Genomic DNA, 22,228 nt, shown 5'->3' on the forward strand with positions numbered 1-22,228 from the left:
AAGACAAGACCCTGCATGGGATGTTCCATCAATGGATAGCTGAGGTGGCTGACCTTGGGAAATCCTACCAGTGGCTGGAAAGGGCTGGACTAAAAGACAGCACTGAGGCACTGATCATAGCAGCACAAGAACAGGCACTAAGCACCAGATCCATAGAAGCAGGGGTCTACCACACTAGACAGGATCCAAGGTTCAGACTGTGTAGAGAGGCCTCAGAGACAGTTCAACACATAGTGGCAGGGTGTAAGATGCAGACAGGAACAGCATACACTGATTGGCACAACCAAGTAGCTGGCATTGGGACCTGAGGTTGAGGAAGAGACATACCACCACTAGGAGTGAGAAGGGGATTTATATATTAAAAAATTCCATTCTCACCCCTATGGGTGGTATGTGTTTTCGGGTCCTCGGGTCCTCTACCAGAGGCTTGGGAATTTGAGGATTCTGCGCAGTATCTTAGCTGTTCCTAGCATGGCACTCTTCTGGACAGAGAGCTCTGATGTTGTTCCTGGGATCTGTTGGAGCCACTCTCCCAGCTTGGGGATCACAGCCCTATGCCCCTACCACCACTGGGACCACTTTGGTCTTCACTTTCCACATCCTCTCTAGTTCCTCCTTCAGGCCCTGATACTTCTTTAATCTTTATCTTTTTATCCATGATATGACAGAAAGATCATGGATGTGTGTGTGTATGTGTGTTCTTTTAGTAGCATCTCCTACCAGAGGTTGTCAACAATCAGCATTATTTGTTCTTTTGCTGTTATTGTCTGAAAAAAGGACATTGTATTTTGCCAAATTGCATATTTAGATTTTTCAGCCAGGATATGCATCATCTTCCAGCTCTTTCCCTTGAATCTTTTTATAATTAATTGAAATAATTTGGATTTCTCATTGCATGTCATGTGTCCTGAATATTCCAGTTTTCTGGTGGTATTCAGAGTTTTGCTATTTTGTCCATTCATTGGTAAATTGTCTCATTTCATATACATTTAGCCTATAAAGTTTTAAGTAATTTTCTCTAAATCCATATTTTAAAGGCTTCTATTCTGCTGATGGCCATATGGTTCACTGTTCATGCTTCTATTCTCTGTAAAATAACTGACAAAGCCATAGCAGCATACAGGCTGCCACTGAAGCCAATCTTAATTCCTGAGTGTTTATTTTTTTCAAAGAAGTGATAGCATAGCTTTAACAATTATTTATTATTTCTTGATGTATGATTTTCTAGATAGAGTGCACACTGTAAGCCTATGCTATATGCTTAGCTACTGATGATCGTGCTTAAATGTTTTGCTGAGCATTTGGGACTAATATAATTTGTATACCCCTAGCATCACATTTATCTGTGCAAATGGCAGAATTCATTTGCATTCAATTCTTCTTCCTCATATAGAAGAAGTTGTGCATTTCACTGGTTGTTTCATTTCAACAATTTGAGCTCCCATGGGGTAATCATACAATAACATTGGGTTTAACTCTGGGAAACTACTCTGGAGTAAGTTGTTTGAAGATTGGGTATCATCTACTCCACGTAAAGATGCCATTTTAACCTCCTTTTAAATCTGCACACCAATACCAGTAAAAGAGAAAAAAAGTAATAAACATATTTCTTTTCACTAATATTTGAAAAACCCATTCTAGCCATGTTTTATTATCGGGTGACACTGTTGCCTTGTTATGAGTTAGCAAGTCCATTTACTACTGAAAAAATAAAAGGTTGTCACATGGTATAGAAGCATATATCTCCTCAATTAATTGAAAAAAATAGTAATGTTCACTGAAGAATAATACCAAACATTTTCTGGCTGGAAATCCAGGCAGGACATAGAGGAGTCAAGACCTCTAGAGAATGTCATGAATATACTTCTGGACAAATACAGGATGATATACCAGGATTTTCAAAATGGATATATATTGCTTTTGGGAACTGTCACTCGATTGTGTAGCTACAGATATAATATGTGCTTTTTCATTTTGGAATCTTAATTGAGGTCTAAATTCATAAACCTGACACTGACAAAAAGATGCTTGTCACCCTCAGCTATTGCTCAGAGAACGTCATCCCATTTCTTCAGGACTTGATTTACAGCTATAAGAAACACAATTCTTTAAGAACAGCAGCCAGAGCAGTTTGTTTTCCATAAAGCAAAGGTCTCTGATGACTACATTTGGGAGCATTCACTCTGATATGCTTTAGTTTCCAACAGCTGAAACAATCCAGATTTTTTTTAAAAAAACAGCTTTACTATCACTTTATTCATGCTGCTTCCCATTTTCAAAAGGATCTTGCCCTTCAATGTAGAGATTTTTTCCTCTATAGTCAGTTATACATAAACAATGACTTTTGTGAGAGCCAGTTTGGTCTAGTGGTTAAGGTGCTGGGCTAGAAACCAGGAGACTGAGTTCTAGTCCCGCCTTAGGCATGAAAGCCGGCTGGGTGATCATGGGCCAGTCACTCTCTCTCAGCCCAACTCGGTGCAACGTAGACTAGCCTCCTCATGGTGCACCCCGGGCAACATGACTTGTCACAGCTAAATAGTCTACACATCTGGCTGCTGGACCTCACAAGGATTTCCCAGCAAGAAAAGCCGCATGAACACCAAACTGCTATGCCATACGATTAAAAAAAAAAAGACTTGTGTACATTCATTTGAAAATTTCTATTCACAGTTATTACTATTTACTGCTTCAGTTTCCAAGATAAAAAAAACTAAGTCTTTTTAAGGTGTGTGTGTGTATGTGTGTCATCTATAGATACAGATATGTACGCTTGCAGGTACACATATTTACATAAACATATATCTTTTAATAACCCTAAATTTGTTTTTAAAAAAGATGGAATAGCTGATCAATCCTGACAGTAAAATCTCACTTCACAAGTTTTGTTATCATAATGTGGAAAAATTTCACCAAGTCAGGTAGCACACAACTGGTAAAACTGTAGGGAGGAAGACAAAGCATGTTGATATGAAGGAATTCTAATCCTAATCAGACTGAACTTTCAGTGCTTTTGTAATGCTTAATATCCTCAATCATAAAAGAAATCAAACTGATTCCACTCAAAGTATTGAATTCTTTGGGTCCTGTGAAATGCTAAAATATACAAATGAGTGTCAACTGTTGTACAAGTTGATGGTAATCACCAAAGCAAAAGAGATTGCTTTTATATTATTTGATAGTGTGTCTTCTGTTTAAATGATGTCTGAGCATGCTAACTTTGAAGTCAGCCTAACAATTGAAAAAGAATGTACCTTACAGGAGGAGCATTGGCAAAAAAGCTAGTTGCTCTGTTCAATTAGCCTACATATCTTCAGCACGCACATAGGTTTGTAATGCCAAATGTTGTATTACTGCAGTGGAAAATCAAAAGGCATCATGAAACATCCTTGAAACTATTTCCAGCTCCAGAGATTTTGCCACCTGAAGCAATGCCCACATATTTCCCAAGGTATGCGTGACTGCCAGAGTGAGAAGGCAAAGCTTGACTGTGAAAGCTGACTTGCATTCATGCAGCCCTTGGATACAACTCTAAATATCACCAAAGCCATAAAAAGAGATTGAAAGATGGATGTTCATTTGAAAACAAAATGATGATCAATATACTGTATATGTATGTTTGTATGTAGGTATGTATGTAAATTTCCAGTGTCAGTCATTTTGGAAATGTTATTTAGACAGTATTAGATATTTTTATTTCGATCACATTATTTTCATTGTTCAGTGAAATTAGTGAATTTCCATTATGTTATATAATTTCTTAATTTTCAATATTTGCTGTCTGTTAGTATGTCAAGTGGGATATTAAGTATGGGTTGGATTCAGTTTAATCATGCTTAGTAGATTCATTAAAATCAGGGACTTGAGGTTGAATTTAGATTTAGTCTTACTTGGATAAGGCCCATCAAAATCAATGACATTTATTCATAATTAACTGGTGTATCATTGATTCAATGAATCTCATGTGAACATGAGGAAATCTAAATGTTCTAGAACATTTAAAATGCATTTTATAGAGAGACATGTCTTCATTTCAAATTCTCACCTAGCTTTATATATATTTTCTAGTTGCAGAAAATCTGTGAAATAGTTGCAGCATCTGTTTTAACATTTAAACTTGTATATATAAAATCCTGGTGTCAAATTCATTTAAGATTCATTCTGAACTCCATTAATTTCAGTGTAGGATCATGATCTAAAATTATATAGCTGTATCTACAACTCTGCCTGTTCCATTCTGAATTATTAAATGCACATGGAATTGCTGAATGGAAACATGCAGCTTCTTTTGTCTTAGATATTCCGACATCTAATTATTCTAATTAACAGCATGCTACATATGCTGGTATTTACATTTTGTTATATTATACTTATATATAAAGTATAATATATACTTATATATATTACACATATACTGTATGTATGTATGTATATATATATATAATAAGCAGAATAATAAAAAAACAAGGCAATAACTAAAATAAAATCAGCAGTAGCAATAATAATGAATGCAACATATGAAGTGAAGATCTATAAACAAAATAACAGTGGGTGTTTTTAAAATGTTTATCATGGTTTTAAAAAGGCTTTTTAAAATACTTAGTATTACCTAGTGCAAAAAGAATCATAATGCAGGTGCCTGGCACAGGTATCAGACAACCCATTCTAGAGGTAGGAGATAGTCATCATTCTGTCATTCTATTCCAGGAAGGAAGGAAGGAAGGGAGGGAGGGAGGGAGGGAGGGAGGAAGGAAGGAAGGATTCTAAATCTTACCTGGTGGATGCTGTGTTAATTTTGAATTAATTAAGAAAAAAGCAAGAAGGATAATTCGTAAGAATGTAAATCACATTGAATATAAATAAATATATAACAGTATGTACTCTGTACACAGTTACATAAGAATATAAATTACAAAGGTAATGAACTTTGAACCTTTCATAGTTATTTAGTAGGGTTTCTTTTAAAAAAATGGAAATTTTAGCCATGGAACCGGATATATATCATTTGGGCAATGGTTCCTTGGGGAACATGCAAACAAGAACTAGTGCAAAAACATAGATAGATATTCTTCTCCCAGACGGAATGTGTAATTTCTTCAGTGAGGCCAGGTTTATATTTAGGTAGATCCTTTAAGCTAAAGATTCTGTGACAATGGATCAGAGGAAGAACTATTCCTCCTCCCTCCCTCCCTATCCAGTCTGTTTTTGGAGAGCCAGTGAGTGTTATATGATTCATTGATAGCTTTGTGTGCAAAATTCTATTTAAACATCATGTATCCTAAGAGTTTGCTAAATACTCTGCAGCAATTTTGCTATTTAACTTAATTGCAAAATTTGTAGTAAAAAAGTGCTATCAAAGGCACAGATAATTCTGAGAGCTGATATTTTAAAAATGCTGTCTCTGTTTCAAGAGAATAAGGCACTTAGTGCACTCTATCTGTGATGCTATTTTCCCCATGGGTTTTGAAAATGACCTTCTTGTAAGCATCAAGGACTATAACTTTTCAGATAAAAATACTTGTTCTTGTTTTAAGTCAATGCCAGGTTTATTCCCCTATAGTCCACAGTTTTCAAAAGCAGAAGAAAAAGTAATCCAGAAATTTTCTTTAAAAAAAGCCACACTACTGTTTCCAGAATGAAGTTACTCTGTCAGCTTGCCTTGGGCTTTAGGTGGAGAAGAAGAGATTAAAGAGTCAGTATTCCTTTTCATGTTTCCTCTGCCAGTTTTGTGAATGTAAAAAGAGAAATGATTCTAACAGCTAAGTGTTCAACTGTGGTACTAAGTGCAGAGCTGTTTCTCTCTCTCTCTCTCTTCCTGATAAATTAACAGTATTTTCGTATTAGGATAACCTGAGGATCACTGTAGCTCATCCTTTTGTAAGAACATTCTTGTGAAAGCAGTAAATAACATACATGTGCCCCCTCCTCCATATTTCCTGGAATAATGAGAGCTTTTGTAAAGCAGTGTTTATGTAAGACCTTAAATAAACTGATCTCATTTTTTCATATTTACTATCTACTTACTGAAATGCACAATATACTCCAAGTTTCAAAAACATTTGTAACACGGAGAAGCATTCTATTGTGAGGAATGCTTTTTTAAAAAAGACATAATTTGTTACAAGATTTTTTTCATCTCCTGTTCAAACTGAATTAAATTACTTCCTTCTTATAAAACACAACTGGCTGTTTAGAAATTTTTCTTTGATTTCTAAGAACAGCTTTACCAGGGGACAGTGTTCTTTTAAAATGTATATCTTGAAACAAACTTGCACTGATCCTTTTTTTTTAACTCAGAGAATTTCATAGCTTGGAAGATCATGCATTTCTCTTTCTATTCCTTCTCTCTAAACAAAATTCAGAAATAGAACTGGATTTCTTTTTAGTAATGGTATACAGTATACAACAAACTGTTGGACTAAGGTTTTGTACAGTCTTTATAATCATACCCTATTACTTTGTACCCTAACCATGGGCCAAACAATGATGATATTATAGAAAAGATTCAGCAAAAATCTAGCAGTTTGCTTTTAGGAACTGCAATGTATAGATAATGTAAAATGTTACTTGCAAGGAAAAGGTTGTTCTTGGAAATTCCAAGTCTTTTATTTGGCACATTCTTAAAAAGTAGAATGGGTTAGGTGTAGTATCAGATTGGTTACCCATTGTCTACAGCACTCTTCTTCAATCTATTCCCCTTCAGATGTGTTGCACTAAACTCATAATTCCCAGCCAACTTTTTAACCTTTGTTTGACCATACCTTCATGGTGATGATTTTCCTGCGCTGTTCTACTTACACCTCCCCTTCAGAGTTTTAAATTCAAAAGATAAAATCAGTTCAAAATTATGCACTATCCAGATTAAAACATCTGACCACAATATAAGAACGATAGATAGTTAGATAGATGATAGTTTTAAATCTAGATGGCCACCATATGGCAGAAAGTAGTTATTTTTTTCTGTATCTCATCTAGTGGTTGTCTGGATTTTTGCAGTCCAGGTTTAGGTAAACCCACCAAAACTGAACTAGGAGATCTTAACATTGTCCAGGTTGTCTTTAAATTAGAGAGTTGTAGTCTAGTACATATAGAAAGCATTAAGCTGGAGAAGGCTGATTTAATCTGCCCTTTTTGAGTATAATTAACTCAAAATCAAGATAATTAGGCAAATATCCTAGGTCCATCACTCCTATTACATATTATGAGCTTATTTCTTACTTTTCTAATGAAAACCAAAATTGGTTACATTTAGGCAGGCACTACCTAAACAAAATGATCAAAATAACAAAGACTTGAATGTCAATACACATTTAGGTGATCATTGCAAGGAAACTAGTATTTCATTTGATGTTTTTGCTTCCTTTTCTCCTTTTGTTGGAACTTTTGTTCAAACCAAGTCTGAATTGAAACTAAGAGAACTGCCTTAACCTTCTTCATTTCTTACTAAATATTTTAAGAATATTACACACATCATTTTTCATACATATGGACTTCTAAGTGTGATGTTGGTTGGCTTGTGTTCATGATTCATCATACCACTTTGAAAAATTGCTGTTAGAGGGAGACTTCCTTTCCTAAAATTTATTTTCTGTAAGTGTTAAGATAGAGTAAATAAGCCAAAATGTTCTTTTGTAATTATTTGGCAGTTACTATACAACAAATTTCCTTCTTTAGTTTACTTCATTTTCAGGAAGTACATTACTGAAGGAAGAGGTTGTTAGGCCTTTAAGAACCCTGAAAAGGAACATTTAATTCATGCAGTTTTGCTATTATTGCAGTTATTGCATGAACCTTCTGCCCTCTTTAGATCTCTTACCAGTGCCTTTTAGAATTGGGTAACCCTGACAGGGTACTTATCTTAATATTGCTTCTGTTTCTTTTTTTTAACACTATGCATTTTAAAAAGAATGCACAAGAATCAGTGATTTATAGTATAATTTTACGTATGCCTTAATCCAAGTAGATTGCAACTGTATGTAAATAGTCAAAATATTAAGTTTACTGAAAGAAACACCTTTTCTGACACGTCGGTCTTCATTTTTTTCTTCAGAGGTGCAGGCAGTCAGCTGATCTGTTAGCAATAGGTTATCAAAAATCCTTTGTTATTAAACTACGTTGCTAAACTAAGATATTTTAATAGAGTAAAACTGTGAAGAAAGGTTCCCCTATTCCTTGTTCCCAGTCTTAAATCAATTACAAATTCAGAAGTATTTGCATAAAACTGATGTCTCAACACCACAATCATTTGATGGAAAAGTTCACATTTTACCACCAGCTCGCTTATCTTTGCAGTTTAACAATGAATCCCATTTATATCTGAGACATGAATACACAAAAGCAAAAATCCCTTTTGATTAATGCATCAATCTGGTCAACTTTACCTTGTTTACAAAATACTATAACCCAAATTGCAAATGTTTGCCACTTCTACAAAAAAGAACTGACTGAACTTTCAAAGCTTCCTTTCAGCCAATTTATTGCAAAGTCAGAACAATTTAGTCAAAATAAAATGTCTATCTGTCTGTCTCTTTCTTATATATGCATATGGAAAATAGGTAATCCTTATTAATAATAGTGGTATGCCACAAATGCACATGCTGAATGCCAAAGAGGGGAAGGATAGGGCAGGAGGGAATTATGGAAGTGGGAAATAATACCTGAAATTTCTGAGATAAACTTGTTTTTTAACAGGATGAAAATGCTACCCTCAGCAAACCCAAACTAATCCAAAGAACAGCCCTTCCATGAGCATGATAAGGGAATCTGCTTCAGGCACCAATGTGAAAAGGGATCGGGGGAATATGTGAAGGCCAAAAGTGGGATCTGGATGGTGTGGGAAGACCTTTTCAAATGTGGGCCCTTGACAAGAATTGGCAGATGAGAAAAAGATAGGGCTTCAAACAACAAATGTTTTAGGCCTCCAGGAAGTCTTAAACCCTGCCAGACTAGCTTTGTAGTCTGGAATCTGTAGGCTGGCTTCTTAGAAGGGTTGATGTAACGGCCATTGTAGTTACCCAGACTGCATCGCAGACTCTCTAGCTTAACAGAGGAGCATCTAAGGCTTTAGCTGTCTCCTGAGCTAACTCTTTTGAGCTGAGTCTAAGAACCATTGCAACCTTTCTGCTTGGGATGGGAATCTTGAACAGCAAATGTTCTCAGAGGCAACAGGAAAGTATGTAGAAAGAGGAAGGAAAACAAAGGAGAAAAAAGTATCCTGTACTTTTGCAATTGCATCTGTGTTTCCTTTTACAAAAAGAAGAAAAGATTTTCTAGGTTGTGATGCTAATATGAATTTAGGCTTGTATCTTCCCAAGTAGGTTTTAAACTTTAGGTGGTATTATATATACTTGCATATATCATTCTCAGAATCTGGAATACAGCCTAATTTTAAAGGTAAAGTCCAACTTTTAAGATGAAAGTTTAACAGTTCTAACCACAGTTTTTCCTATCTTCAAAGTGACTTCTTTTCTTCCACTTCCCCCACCTCTTCCCAAAAAAAAATCATAATGTACTTCAAGAAACTATTGTATATGAAGCACTTATTAGCCATAATTAAATGGACAATATGAATTTACTACGTCTTTAGGACTCTGGCTTGTTCTGGTTTAGAGCAAGATGATTAATGCAAATACATATTACTTGAGATAACCATTTAGCAGCTAATTTAGCCAAATTTATTATAGCAGTTAGAGGTTTTTCATTTTAGCAGACGGAGACAAGGACATGCCAAAATGGAGATGTATATGAATGCACACTGCCCTCTAGTGCACAAGATTTACAGGCTGGAGAACAAATACAGCCCAGAAGAAGAAATGCAAGCTGGAATAATAAGAATACCAAACACATTGTCTGTATTTTTGCCAAAGATGCCCTGCTTCCTTATTTCAGCAAGTGATATGCTACTATAGAAGAGTTTTAAATTAGCTAAAACTCTACTACTATGTCTGGCTTGGAAATACCGGCTTGAAAGAAATTTTAGCATCTCTATACTGAAGCGTCTTTAAGCAGAATTTCACAGAATGTATAGTTTTCACTTGTTGTTCCATTTCTGGTTCTATTTCAGACATTGTGCAGAACTCTTGCTTTAACATACTTGATTCTACAGCTCCCTTAGGCCACAGTTTCTTCTGCAGCTCTTTGGTTGATTTATTTTGCTCTGGTATTAAGCCAAGTCTCTGCAGACATTCCTCCTATGACCACTGGAGATTTGGTTCATCTGAAGACTGTAAATTCTGTTTGACAAGATCAAAAGAAACAGATGTGTAAGTTCAGTAGTTGATATCACCTGCAATGAAGAGAAATGATCAAAGAACTAGGTTACCGTATCTTCCCAAACCTTTCAAATAGCCAGAGTCTCAGAGAGGTTTACTACCTAGCAGCTATGAATAAATCACATAGAAATTTAACATGTGAGAGAGAGATATATCTCACACACAGACACACATGTATGTGTATACACACACACAACACACAAAAGAGAGAGAGATTTGGTGCTTCATGAGCCACAGCGAATCCTGCTTCTGACTGCTTTTCCCTTGCTTTCTTGAGCTGCCAACAGCAGATTAAAATCAAACTACAAATCAAGGCAGTGCCTTCAACTCTTCTAGGGCTCCCAGAAATGATTTAATTGTTCTTATAATTATGCCTCCTATGAAACGAAGGGGACAAATCCCTTCCATCTCTCTGTACCAGGTTTGTGTGCTTTTTTTAATATAGAGCAATCCCGTATAAGTGCAATGCCAATGATTTTCCTTTTGCCTTTTGTTTTGCTCCATTCAGTGCTGAACAAGGGTCAGTGTGTTACAAAATACTACCGCTGGATGCAGAAAAGCGGGGGCTATATTTGGATACAGTCTAGTGCCACTATCGCTATTAACGCCAAGAATGCAAATGAGAAGAACATCATCTGGGTCAATTACCTTCTGAGGTATATCTTTTTGCCGCTTCAATTATTTGCATTTATGTTGTGACTACAGGAGACACATTGAAAGGATAGTGTCTAAGAACAAATGCAAGGAACTCAATCTGATTCTGCTTAGAATTTATGTGTACTGATGGATAATAGGAACATGGTCATAGGATAGATTGCCAGAGTCTGGATTCTCCCAAATCCAGGTGAAGCTTTAGCTTAATCAGGCTTAATCACAGAGTTGGTTCATAGCCAGCCTTTTGGAGCTTGATGTTGATTCCTTATAAAGGCATGAGGTAATGTTTCTGTGTGTTAGGAAGTCAAGTCCTTTATAGTTTCAGAAACTCTGTTTGTTGTAGTTATCAGTGTGGAATTTATGTTAAAATCCTTATTTGTACTCCCCTTTGCTTTCCAGATAAGTGAGACATGTTGATTAAATGCCAGATCATCATGTTCAAGCTCTCTGAATTGTATACAGGAGAATATTAGGTGTGCTGTTCCTTGAGAAACACAGCATTATGGCCTTTCTGAACTTAGTTCTTGGTGAATGCAGAGAAGTACATTGTGACTAGTAGAGATGAAAGACTCCCATATTATCCGGATGCTTCATGAGAAATGCCTGAATCTCAGTTCTATTGTCTGTATAATAGAAATCAAAGGAGCATATTATTTTTTTATTTAAATTAATAAGAGGGATTTATGTAATGAAAATGGTAAAGTATTGTCCACAGAGCTATATCGGTCCTAAGCTTACGTCTTCAGAACTCCTGTTGATTTAAATAAGGCTTATTTCTATTAAGTGGGTTTAAGAAACTTCCATTTTAAATAGAGAAATATAAGTGGGAACTTACAAGCAATTATTGGGAAAAATTGGGCCATGTGATTCTTTTTTTCACTCTTTCCTCTTGCAAAAGTTAGGTCATTATGTGAGGAGTAAGCTCAGAGAGAGTACACATTTCCTTTATTCCTGGAGAAGGGACTGTAACCCCAGTATTCCCTCCTTGTGATTTAATTGAAGATCAAGAGGGAATCAGTTATTACTCAGTGCCCCAAGCAGTTGTTGGAAGAGGAATGAACACAGCAAGTGGCACTCTGCTTTTTGAGCCCAATTCCTTCCTATCATTATGATAAATGAAAATCGGAGGTGAAATTGCTTCCCAATAATTAAGGACTGGCACACACATACAGACGCCAGAAGCTTGAGTAAACCACTTATATGTTACACATCTCCATAGTAGTTGCAGATAACATAGGAGCACCATGTCCTTCTTTCCCCCATGGTTTGGCCTCTGATATTTGTTGCAAATTGAAAACTGGTTTTGCAATAAAAACAAGAGGGACTTGCAGCAGCAGCCTATTGTATTGTACAGTGCTTCTGTTCAGTACTTCATTCAGTCAACCTTGCCCTTCTCTAAAAAAAAGTCTTTATCATCTCTCCTTCCCAGTTTCTAGCTTTTTTTCTTAAAATATATTACAGGTTAAGTTACTGCAAATCCCACTTGCAAGTTCTGTTTCCATTCTAACTGGGGAGATTTCTGCCTATACTCTATTCAATAGTCGTGCATGTTATACAATAGAGACAAGTGTTTGATGATCATACAGCTATGTGTAGCCTTGATCCACTTTCAAAATTTCAAAACCTTTGGGCAAAGCAGGAATGAAGATCTTCAGCAAGGTTGATCTGTTTCTTCCCCAGCCACTTGCCATGTGAGAACAAAAAAGGAAAAGAAGGCCACAGAGGAAAAAATAAGTGGCATTGGGTAGAAACAGACCAATTGCAGGTATGCCAGGAATGCAAGAAAAAAAGAGATTGCGCATTCCATACTCAACATTCACTCATATGTTTTTCATACACCAGCTACATATGTTAAGTTCATCAAAAAGGATTTAGATATTGAATGACACCCCCCCAAAAAAAAAGTCCTACTGTGCTTCTTCCTTGTGTGTGAGTGTGGGGTGGGGGTTCCTGGGAGGGATAAGCAAAGAACATTGGGACTGTATGCCAACGCTATATACTCCCAGCAGTGTCACTCCAGGCATGAAGGTCATTCCAGCTGCCCAGCTAAAGCAATCAGGCACATGTATTGGGCAGAGTGATATAGTAAGATGCTGGAGGCAGATGATCATAATAGCAAAGGCATCAATTCATACTGTGCAGGAGAAGGCAATGGTAAACCGCTCCTGCACTAAGAAAACCACATGGATAGGAAATATAAAATGACTGACTGTGGAATGAACTTAAAGAAGTTGTTAAGGATGAATGTGAAAAGAGACTGCCAAAAATGAAGAAACAGAAGAAAGCAGATTGGATATCAAATCAAACTGTGGAAATTGCTAAGAAGAGAAGAAAAAAGCCAAGAAAAACAAAAATCTCAGAAAAGAACTTAAAAAAGAGTTTCAGAGAGCTGTTAGAAAAGACAAGAAGCAGTTTTACAACAACATCTGTAAAGACATTAAAAATGGAAACAGACATGGAAAAACAAGGAAAGTCTTTCAGTCTGAACTCAGAAGGAGGTTCCAACCTTGAATTGGTATGCTAAAAGACACCAAGGGACAGATAGTAACCGATTCAAAGGAGATCAAACAAAAATGGAAGGAGTATACTGAGATACTGTACAATAGAAATGTCAACTTTCAAGATAACTTAGAAGATATTCCCTACTTACAAGAACCTCTGGTAGTAGAAGATGATGTTAGATGAGCACTCTGGTCATTACCAAGTCAGAAGGCTACAGAAACTGACAGATTACCCACAGAAATATAGCAAGCAATAGAAGAAGGATCAGTCAAGGTTCTAGTCAGTTTGGTCTAGTGGTTAAGGTGCTGGGCTAGAAACCAGGAGCCTGTGAGTTCTAGTCTCACCTTGGGCATGAAAGCCAGCTGGGTGACCTTGGTCCAGTCACTCTCTCTCAGCCCCGCCCACCTCACAGGGTTGCTGTTGTGGGGAAAATAGGAGGAAGGAGTATTAGGTATGTTTACCGCCTTGAGTTATTTATAAAAATAATAAAGGCAGGATTAAAATAAAATAAAACAAAACAAAACCAAGCTATGCCAGCAAATCTGGAGGACGACACAGTGGCCAACAGATTGGAAGAGGTCAATCCACATTCCAATACCAAAAAATGGAGATTTAACAGAGTGTGCAAACTATTGAAATGCTTAATTTCACACGCTAGGAAAATAATGCTTAGGATCATGCAATGCAGATTAGAGCCTTACATGGAAAAAGAGATGCCAGATGTTCAAGCTGGCTTTAGAAAAGGCCAAGGAATGTGAGATGTTACTTCTGATGCACATTGGACAACTGAGAAAGCCAAAGAACGCCAAAGAAAACCCTACAAAGATCAGAATCATGCAAGCCATGGTATTCCCTGTGACACTCTATGGAAGCAAAGGGTAGAAAGAGTATTGACACTTTCGAACTTTGATGTCAGAGAAGACTCCTGGGAATACTACAGACAGCCAAGAAAATAAACTAATGGATCATCGAACAAATCAACCCAGAGTTCTCACGTGAGGTACAAATGACCAGGCTCAAACCAAATTCAAACCTACTTTGTAAAGTTGCTGCCCTCTCCCACCATACTCCTGGATATGCAGTGGGTTTGGTTGCTTGGAAATGTTTTATATCTTGTTACATGTTCTTGGTTCATGTTCCCATGCTTGCTTGGGGGGAAGTATCCCTGGGCTGGCAGAATGCAACTTTAGGAGTAGGAATATGACACCGTTCACAATGACAGTCAAGAAATTGTAAACAATTCCTCTGTGAGTTAGGCAAAATAAATGTTGAGATCATCATATGATGAAGATGGTAATAAGCAATTCACTCATAAGAAAGAAATAGCAGGAAATGATGCTTATGTGTTTGTGTCCTTGGTTACTCAACAGAGATTTATTGTTTTGATGGATAGTACCAGGACAAAAAGGACACATACTTTTAAGGTATTATTAATTAAAGTTCCCCAAAGCTTTAAGAATGAAGAACTGGAAGAAGATACATAGTTACTGTTCTTGTGTTTTAGTGTCTATATAGGGATTATTTTTAATAGAGAAAAAACAAAATAGAAATTCTGTAAGTAAAACCAACAAACAAAAACCTCAATAACTATTACATGGTTATATTTGATTAATTTTAGCTATTTATTGTATTTTATTGTTTTTAATCTTAGTTGTCCAGAAAGGTGGGATATGGAAGGGAGGAAGGCAGGCAGGCCTTGCTGTGCTTTCTATTTGTTTGAGGCTTTTATCCCCCAAAGAGTTTTTTGGGGGGAAAAAAAAGAGGGAGCTAGCATACTCCAAGTCATCAAGTATGCTTACATAGGCCATCTCTTCTCTTCTAGCAATCCAGAGTATAAGGACACTCCAATGGATATTGCACAGCTTCCACATTTGCCAGAGAAAACCTCTGAATCCTCTGAGACCTCTGATTCAGAATCAGATTCAAAGGACAACTCAGGTAATGTAAATGCTCATCTTACGTGTAAATTTTTTGCATCACAGAAGGATGTTTTCTCTTGGTTTATTTTTAAATTTATTCACACCATTACAGCCAAGTTAGGAACTGTAATTATAGCTTATAAGTGGAGCTTACAATTCTCATAGAAATTGGTAAGAAACACTGGGCCAGTTTTGGGCAGATTGTACTCTGGAAAAATCAAGCATACTGCATGGTTGGGAATATTCTTACATCTATCACTGTTGGATGCCCAGGTGACCTCATCAGCTAAGAGCACCTACTGTCATCTCAGATTCATATAGCAGCTCTGACCCTATTTGCATAGCAAGAGCCCAGCATATGTGCTCTGTTAACCTCTTGGCTGGATTATTGCAAAGCATTTTATGGGGAGGATGTCTGTGAAGAGGGTTCGGAATGTTTAGGTAGTCTAAAGCACAGCTGCAGCTGGGACTAGCAGATAATATGAAGCTAGTGTTTTATGAGCTGCAGAAGCTGCCAGTGTTATTCCATGCCTTATTTGAAATGTTGGTGCTGCTTGTTAAAGCCTTGGATGGCTTGGGTCCAGAGTATCCCAAGGAACATCTTACTTCCTCTCATACTGAAGTTAGACAGGTGGCTACAAAGAAGGAGCCTTCTCAGCTATGACACTGCTTATAACATGCTCTTTCTGTGGAGGTATCCACTTGGCTATATTATTGGTTCCAGGCCAAGACCTTCCTCTTCTCTAGGCCCTTTTAATTTTAACTGTCTGCCTATACTGGAATAATGGATGATAATATCTTTCCAGTGCTATTTATGCATGGTATTTTACTGTTTTTATTTATTGTTTTTTCTGATTATACTTATTTTTAGCAACCTGTCCACCGAATTGTTATTACTAGAGAAATAATATTAATAATAACAACAACAACACAATTCTTACATTCAACTTGAGCATGTATGTTCTTTTGAACAGCAGAATCTTGAACTGGAGGGAGTTAAATGACAGACAAGTGCCGCTCAGCTTATACTTGGTAAAGCTGTCATTTTAAACCTAAAAGAAAATGCCTTTGCCAGCAATATTGCTAGTAATAATATTTCAGCAACCAGGACTCTAAGTGGGTTCTAAATCTTAACATTCTTATTCTTAATGATGTTTTCCCCTTTTCTTTCTACTCAGAGGACAATGAGAATTCAAAGTCAGATGAAAAAGGAAACCATTCGGAAAACAGCGAAGATCCCGAATCAGATAGGAAGAAGTCTGGCAATCAGTCAGATAATGAAATGAACTGTAATGATGATGGGAACAGCTCCAGCAACCAGGACAGCAGAGACAGTGATGACAGCTTTGAGAATTCTGACTTTGAGAATCAAAAGGCCCCTGAAGATAGTTTTGGCACCCTTGGTTCTATGCAGATTAAGGTGGAGCGCTACGTGGAGAGTGAGTCAGACTTGCAGTTACAGAACTGTGAGTCATTGACCTCGGACAGCGCCAAGGACTCAGACAGTGCAGGAGAAGTCAGTGCCCAGTCTTCCAGCAAACATCAGAAAAGAAAGAAGAGAAGGAAAAAGCAGAAAGGAGGCAGCATGACCCGGAGAAGGCTCTCAAGCACCTCAAGTCCAAATGGGCTTGACTCAGCATTGGTGGATCAGCCCCAGCTGCTCTCACCGCCAAACAGTGCCTCAGTGCTCAAAATCAAAACAGAGATCTCAGAACCTATCAATTTTGATAACGATAGCAGTATTTGGAATTACCCCCCCAACAGGGAAATCTCAAGGAATGAATCACCTTACAGTATGACCAAGCCCCCCAACTCAGAGCACTTCCCTTCCCCCCAAACCAGCAGTAGTTTACATGTCTCCATTCCAGACTCTGTTCTAACCCCACCAGGGACTGAAAATACTGCCAATCGCAAATCTCAGTTCAGCACCTCATCCAACTCCGCCTTGGCTCCTGTATCCTCTGACCCTTTGTCACCACCTCTGTCAGCATCTCCGCGGGACAAGCATCCGGGAGGCCCCAGCACTTCCAATTCTTTATTGTATACTGGGGATCTGGAAGCCCTACAGAGACTGCAAGCAGGCAATGTGGTCCTTCCTTTGGTTCACAGGGTAACTGGAACCCTTGCTGCCACCAGCACGGCTGCTCAGAGGGTCTATACCACTGGCACTATCCGGTATGCCCCAGCTGAAGTTACTTTAGCCATGCAGGGCAATCTCCTCCCCAACGCTCATGCTGTTAACTTTGTGGACGTTAACAGCCCCGGTTTTGGCTTAGATCCTAAAACACCCATGGAAATGCTCTACCACCACGTCCACCGACTCAATATGTCAGGACCGTTTGGAAGTGCTGTGAGTGCAGCCAGCCTGACCCAAATGCCTGCAGGGAATGTGTTCACAACTGCCGAAGGACTGTTCTCGACTCTTCCGTTTCCTGTGTACAGCAACGGCATTCATGCCGCACAGACACTGGAACGGAAGGAGGATTGAAATATGACCACATACTGTGTTCAGTGTTAAACTCTGAGGCATAGACTATATTTTAATTTAGACCTTTAATCCTAGCACTTTGAATTTGAGCAGGTCAGCTTATTCTCTCTGTATGATGCTCCCCATTTCATTCCCTTTCTCTTTAACTTGACTTATTCTTTAATGGGAAAGATACTTTTAATTTTGGCCTTCAGAGAACTGAAGTACCAGTTGCCTGCCATTTTGTCTTCTTCCAAGATGCATATTTTTTTTCCTTTGCATCTTTATTAAGATGCCTTTATAATATATGTATGCCTCTGCCATAGAATACTCAGTGTTGTGGTAAAGAGATTGTAAGAGTGACAACCATGGGGTTTACTTCAAATCGATCTTGATATGATCAAGATTAAAAGAAACAAGCATAAAACAATGTGCCCTGTTTGACTAAGTCAAATGAAAAAGGGGTATTTGTTCCTAATTCCTTTAAAAAAATAGGGGATAGTATTTTAGAATTTTATGCAGAGTTTAATTCACTTTTTATGGTTAAGATTTTCTTACTTGCACATACAATAATTTGGGTTCTTAAAAAATTAATTTCTGGCCTGTGATTAGAATAATAATAAGATGGACTAAATGTTAACTACAGAAACATTAACTTAATTTCTAAAACCATGGTGCTATCATTTATTAATCTGTAATGTCTTCACACAATATGCAGCTTGTGGGCTGGGTTTTTTGAAAGGAATGTCTTCTGTGCTAGTCCATAGTCAGGTGCTGCAGTCTCCTTGGTTAGTTAAGACAAAAGCCCTCATTAACATTTGCTGCAGGACTTAATTTGTTTACCTCCAAACTAACAAGCCTCATATTAAATTTAAATGGATCTGGAAGACTTTTCTTTTGGGGAGTGGGGCAAATGTGCTAAAAAGAACAAGAAAATGCAGTGAAATTGACTCAAAGACCAGATTTTTTTAAGGTGTATATTGGTTCTCTTTCTATTTTTTTATTCTCAGTAGAACTGAGGCTAATTTTACAACTTCCAAGTAAATGCGTGCGTGTATGTGTGTGTGTATGTGTGTATCTGTATGTATGTATGTATGTGTGTGTGTATACACACACACACACATACATGTACACACACACACATTCATTCACTTAATGCTATAGAGGGAAGGTTGTATCTTTATTTTTATGTTTTGCTCATTGTTTGCTCTTTTGTAATCCCCTTCCTCCTCCTTCTAGTGTTGAAGCCAATATGTTTTAACAAATGGGTTAATAAGCTTGAACTAGATAACTGCAACTAAAAAACTGCACATTAAGTAAAAACAAAAGAAAAGAAGTCTATTTTGTCTTTGTTGCCAGAAATCAGTGTAGTGTCAAACACTCCAAATGACTGTCAAGTATAAATTCTTCTTCCACTCCATCTTTGGCAGCTGTTTGTTAAGGCATCTAATAACAGATGTGAGAACTGTAATGTGTACAATGTGTAAGTGTCCTTGGCTGTCAGTCTCATTGCAGTTTCAATGTGTGTTACTATATGCAGTATATACTAAGCTAATGTAGTTGTTTTGTCCTTTGTCTTCTCTGTGCTTTATCTCTAGTCTGGAGTGGCAAAGTCCCATTCCTACAGTCCTAGTGAACCAGTGATACTTGGGGGTTAGTGGTTTTTGTGTGGTGGCCTTCCTCTGTAATGTCACCTTATGCTGCTTCCACTGTCTGTATACCTTTTCATTTCTGCTGTTGCTTTGTTGTTGTGTATTTTCAGACCTTTCTCTCCCTCTGTTTACTTCCCACACTTCACCTTTTCTTCCCAGTTTTTTCTTCTAACTCTTCCTCTCTTTTTCCATGCTCAGAGATAAAGACTCTTAACTAGCTCAAGGTTAATGGAGCCATTTTTCCCCACAGAGGAGTTCTGGGTATGTCTTGCTCATACAGTGTGCATCACACAAGGCACTAAAGAGTGATACTCAGACATTTGAAATGAAGTGATGCCATGTAGCCTCAGTTGTTAACATTTCCAGGGTCCCTTGTGCTCTAATTGTAAGTAGAGGGTGCATTTCTTTGGTGTTCTCCCAAGTTGGTTAATGGAATAATAGCGAAAGAGCAATCTGAAATGAGATAGAAAATTCTTGGAAAGCTCAACCAACATGGTTCAAAAGCAAAGCTGAGCTTTGGATTGTCAAATATATATTTTTGCATACCTGTGCAATGCTAAATGTATTTTAGCTCAGCAGTTCTCTACATTGTGGATAACCCTTTGTGTTGAAATAATTCCGAGTACAGTGGGGTTTGAATTGGAGAAGTAGAGATGAGAAAGAATGGGATGGAGTGATGCCTACAAAGGGCACTGAATGTCATAAATTTTGATAATGAGCTTGTAAAGGGTTAATTTGAAAGATTTTAAGTAGATTTCAAGTCCAAGAGAAACTGATCTGGGTTTCCCTTTGGAAGTTCTAGCTGTTGAACAATCAAAGGAGTGCACCTATCGCCTACAAAGACAGCTAGACAGCTGTTGTTGCTTTATTTTATTTTATTTTATTTTTTATAAATGTTTCTGTGTTGTGTCAAAATGATTTCTGGTGATTTAACCTAACAGATAATCACAGCTGCTGTCTAAATCCATAGTGTTTAAAATTACAAAATGGAAAAAAAAACTTCATTACCTGTGAAGACTGTGTCTGTGTTTTTAACTATTTCTTGTACAAATATATGAAATCTTTTATGAGGAGACTGGTGCCAAGTAGCTGAATAAAGGGGAAAGGGATTCTGTTCGTATAAATCTTAGCAGTGTTACCAACTCTACAATATATAAAAAAAATAATTAAAATGTTTAAAAATGACAGCTATGGTACATTTATTTTGTGTTAACCTAGTTGAATCTAACTTCTTGAGTGCCTGGCTTATTCGAAACATTTTTTTTCATTGATCATTGATAATGCTGCAAATCAGAAATGTACATACTTCATTTACAACAGGGTTCTTTTTATACTTTTGTAGATTCTCATACATGTCATACATGGTTGTCTTTATGTAACTTAATTTTTTTCATCCTGCAGGTGCCATTTTCATAATAAACTTCTCTTGGATTTGTTACTATCTGGCATCATTTCTTTTACATACGATCATCCTGATTAATTAATGCTGGTAGTATTTGTTTAAGCAGGGTACCTTGTTTGATCATTTTCTTTTAAAAGCTAAAAGCTAAAAAAAAAAAAAAGAGAGGATGTAACTAGATTATTTTTGAAGTTTATAAGCTTTTCAAAGTGACCTATGTAGAAGCAGGCTGACAATGCTAATCCAAATACTACACTAAACGTGCCACCATCCTAAATTCTCAGCTACCCCAACTCATTATCATACTGAGCATTTTATGCACATTATCAAAACTGAATTATAGGGCTGAAATGTTAACCATGGCAAAAAGTGTGACTTCAGAGCGGGGCTTGCCTATACTGATCACCAAATATGCGGATTTATCCTTTCATATATGATATCAACATACCCAAACTCTTCGTCACTCATATCTGTTTAGGCATTTTATTTATCCCTCACCCTGTAAAATGGAAAATAAGTACGTCATGATTTCATACATTCTTCTTAGCCAGGCTTCTGGCAAACAAACTGAGGACAGAAGAGTTTGCCAGAACACCAAACCAAGACCTTGACTTCAGATAAAAGGACATAAAGTAGGCTTCAAAATCACACAGAAGTATTGCCATTTAAAAATGAACATTGACCAGAACTTCAAAAAGACACTTGATTGTATGCATAGAGTTTTTGGGTGACAGTAGCAAACAGTGACTTTGAGATAACAGCAAGAGCTGGTACCAAAACGTTGATACTATTTGGAATGTGATGTTTTACTCCCCATGAATTCCACTGATTTGGGCAATGTTCCTGGTACATTTTGTTTACACATACTGTCTGCACTGCAAAAGTAGCAGATACTCTTTCTGCTTTTCAGATATATAGCGTACACCTTTCCCCTGTTAGCCTTACAACTTTGGGAAATAAACTGAAATTTTAATCTGAAAATAGGTGTAATTTGATCAGTGAGTTCACAATGGAAGTGTAAGTTTGAATATGAAAGAAACCTTTTCAAAATCAAGCTCAGAGGAAAATTGCTCTGATTTTCAGTAGAAACTGAATTGTCAGTATGCTGACCGGCTTAGGTCAATAGAAATAGGAGACTGGCTGGCCCCTGTGCTACTCACAAAACTACTATGTTCCTGAAATGGGGGGAAAGCAAAGCAGAAGGCTGTCTGTTTGGGGTGCTTACTATGGAGCAAGGGTGCAGGAGAATTTATTTCTGAGCTTTTAAGTTATAGTTAGGATTTAGGCTGTTTTCATATATTTAATTTTTAATATCAACTTACACATCACTGATACATTTTGGAGGATAAATGTGTTGCACATGCCAT

The 22,228-nt window shown here is 37.2% G+C and overlaps 1 protein-coding gene across 1 annotated transcript in view; it reads left to right on the top strand.

Moving 5' to 3' along the window:
* Positions 1-18,879, top strand: part of NPAS3 (neuronal PAS domain protein 3) — a 520,563-nt gene extending 501,684 nt beyond the window's left edge. The window contains exons 11-14 of the mRNA XM_063290029.1: positions 10,777-10,924; positions 15,247-15,367; positions 15,971-15,974; positions 16,522-18,879. Of these exons, the coding sequence (XP_063146099.1) occupies positions 10,777-10,924; positions 15,247-15,367; positions 15,971-15,974; positions 16,522-17,831 (1,583 nt within the window). The 3' untranslated portion in view covers positions 17,832-18,879. The remainder of the gene's footprint in view (positions 1-10,776; positions 10,925-15,246; positions 15,368-15,970; positions 15,975-16,521) is intronic.
* Positions 18,880-22,228: the final 3,349 nt, after the last annotated feature.

This window comes from Candoia aspera, chromosome 1 (genome assembly GCF_035149785.1).
Source record: "Candoia aspera isolate rCanAsp1 chromosome 1, rCanAsp1.hap2, whole genome shotgun sequence".
Lineage (NCBI taxonomy): Eukaryota > Metazoa > Chordata > Lepidosauria > Squamata > Boidae > Candoia > Candoia aspera.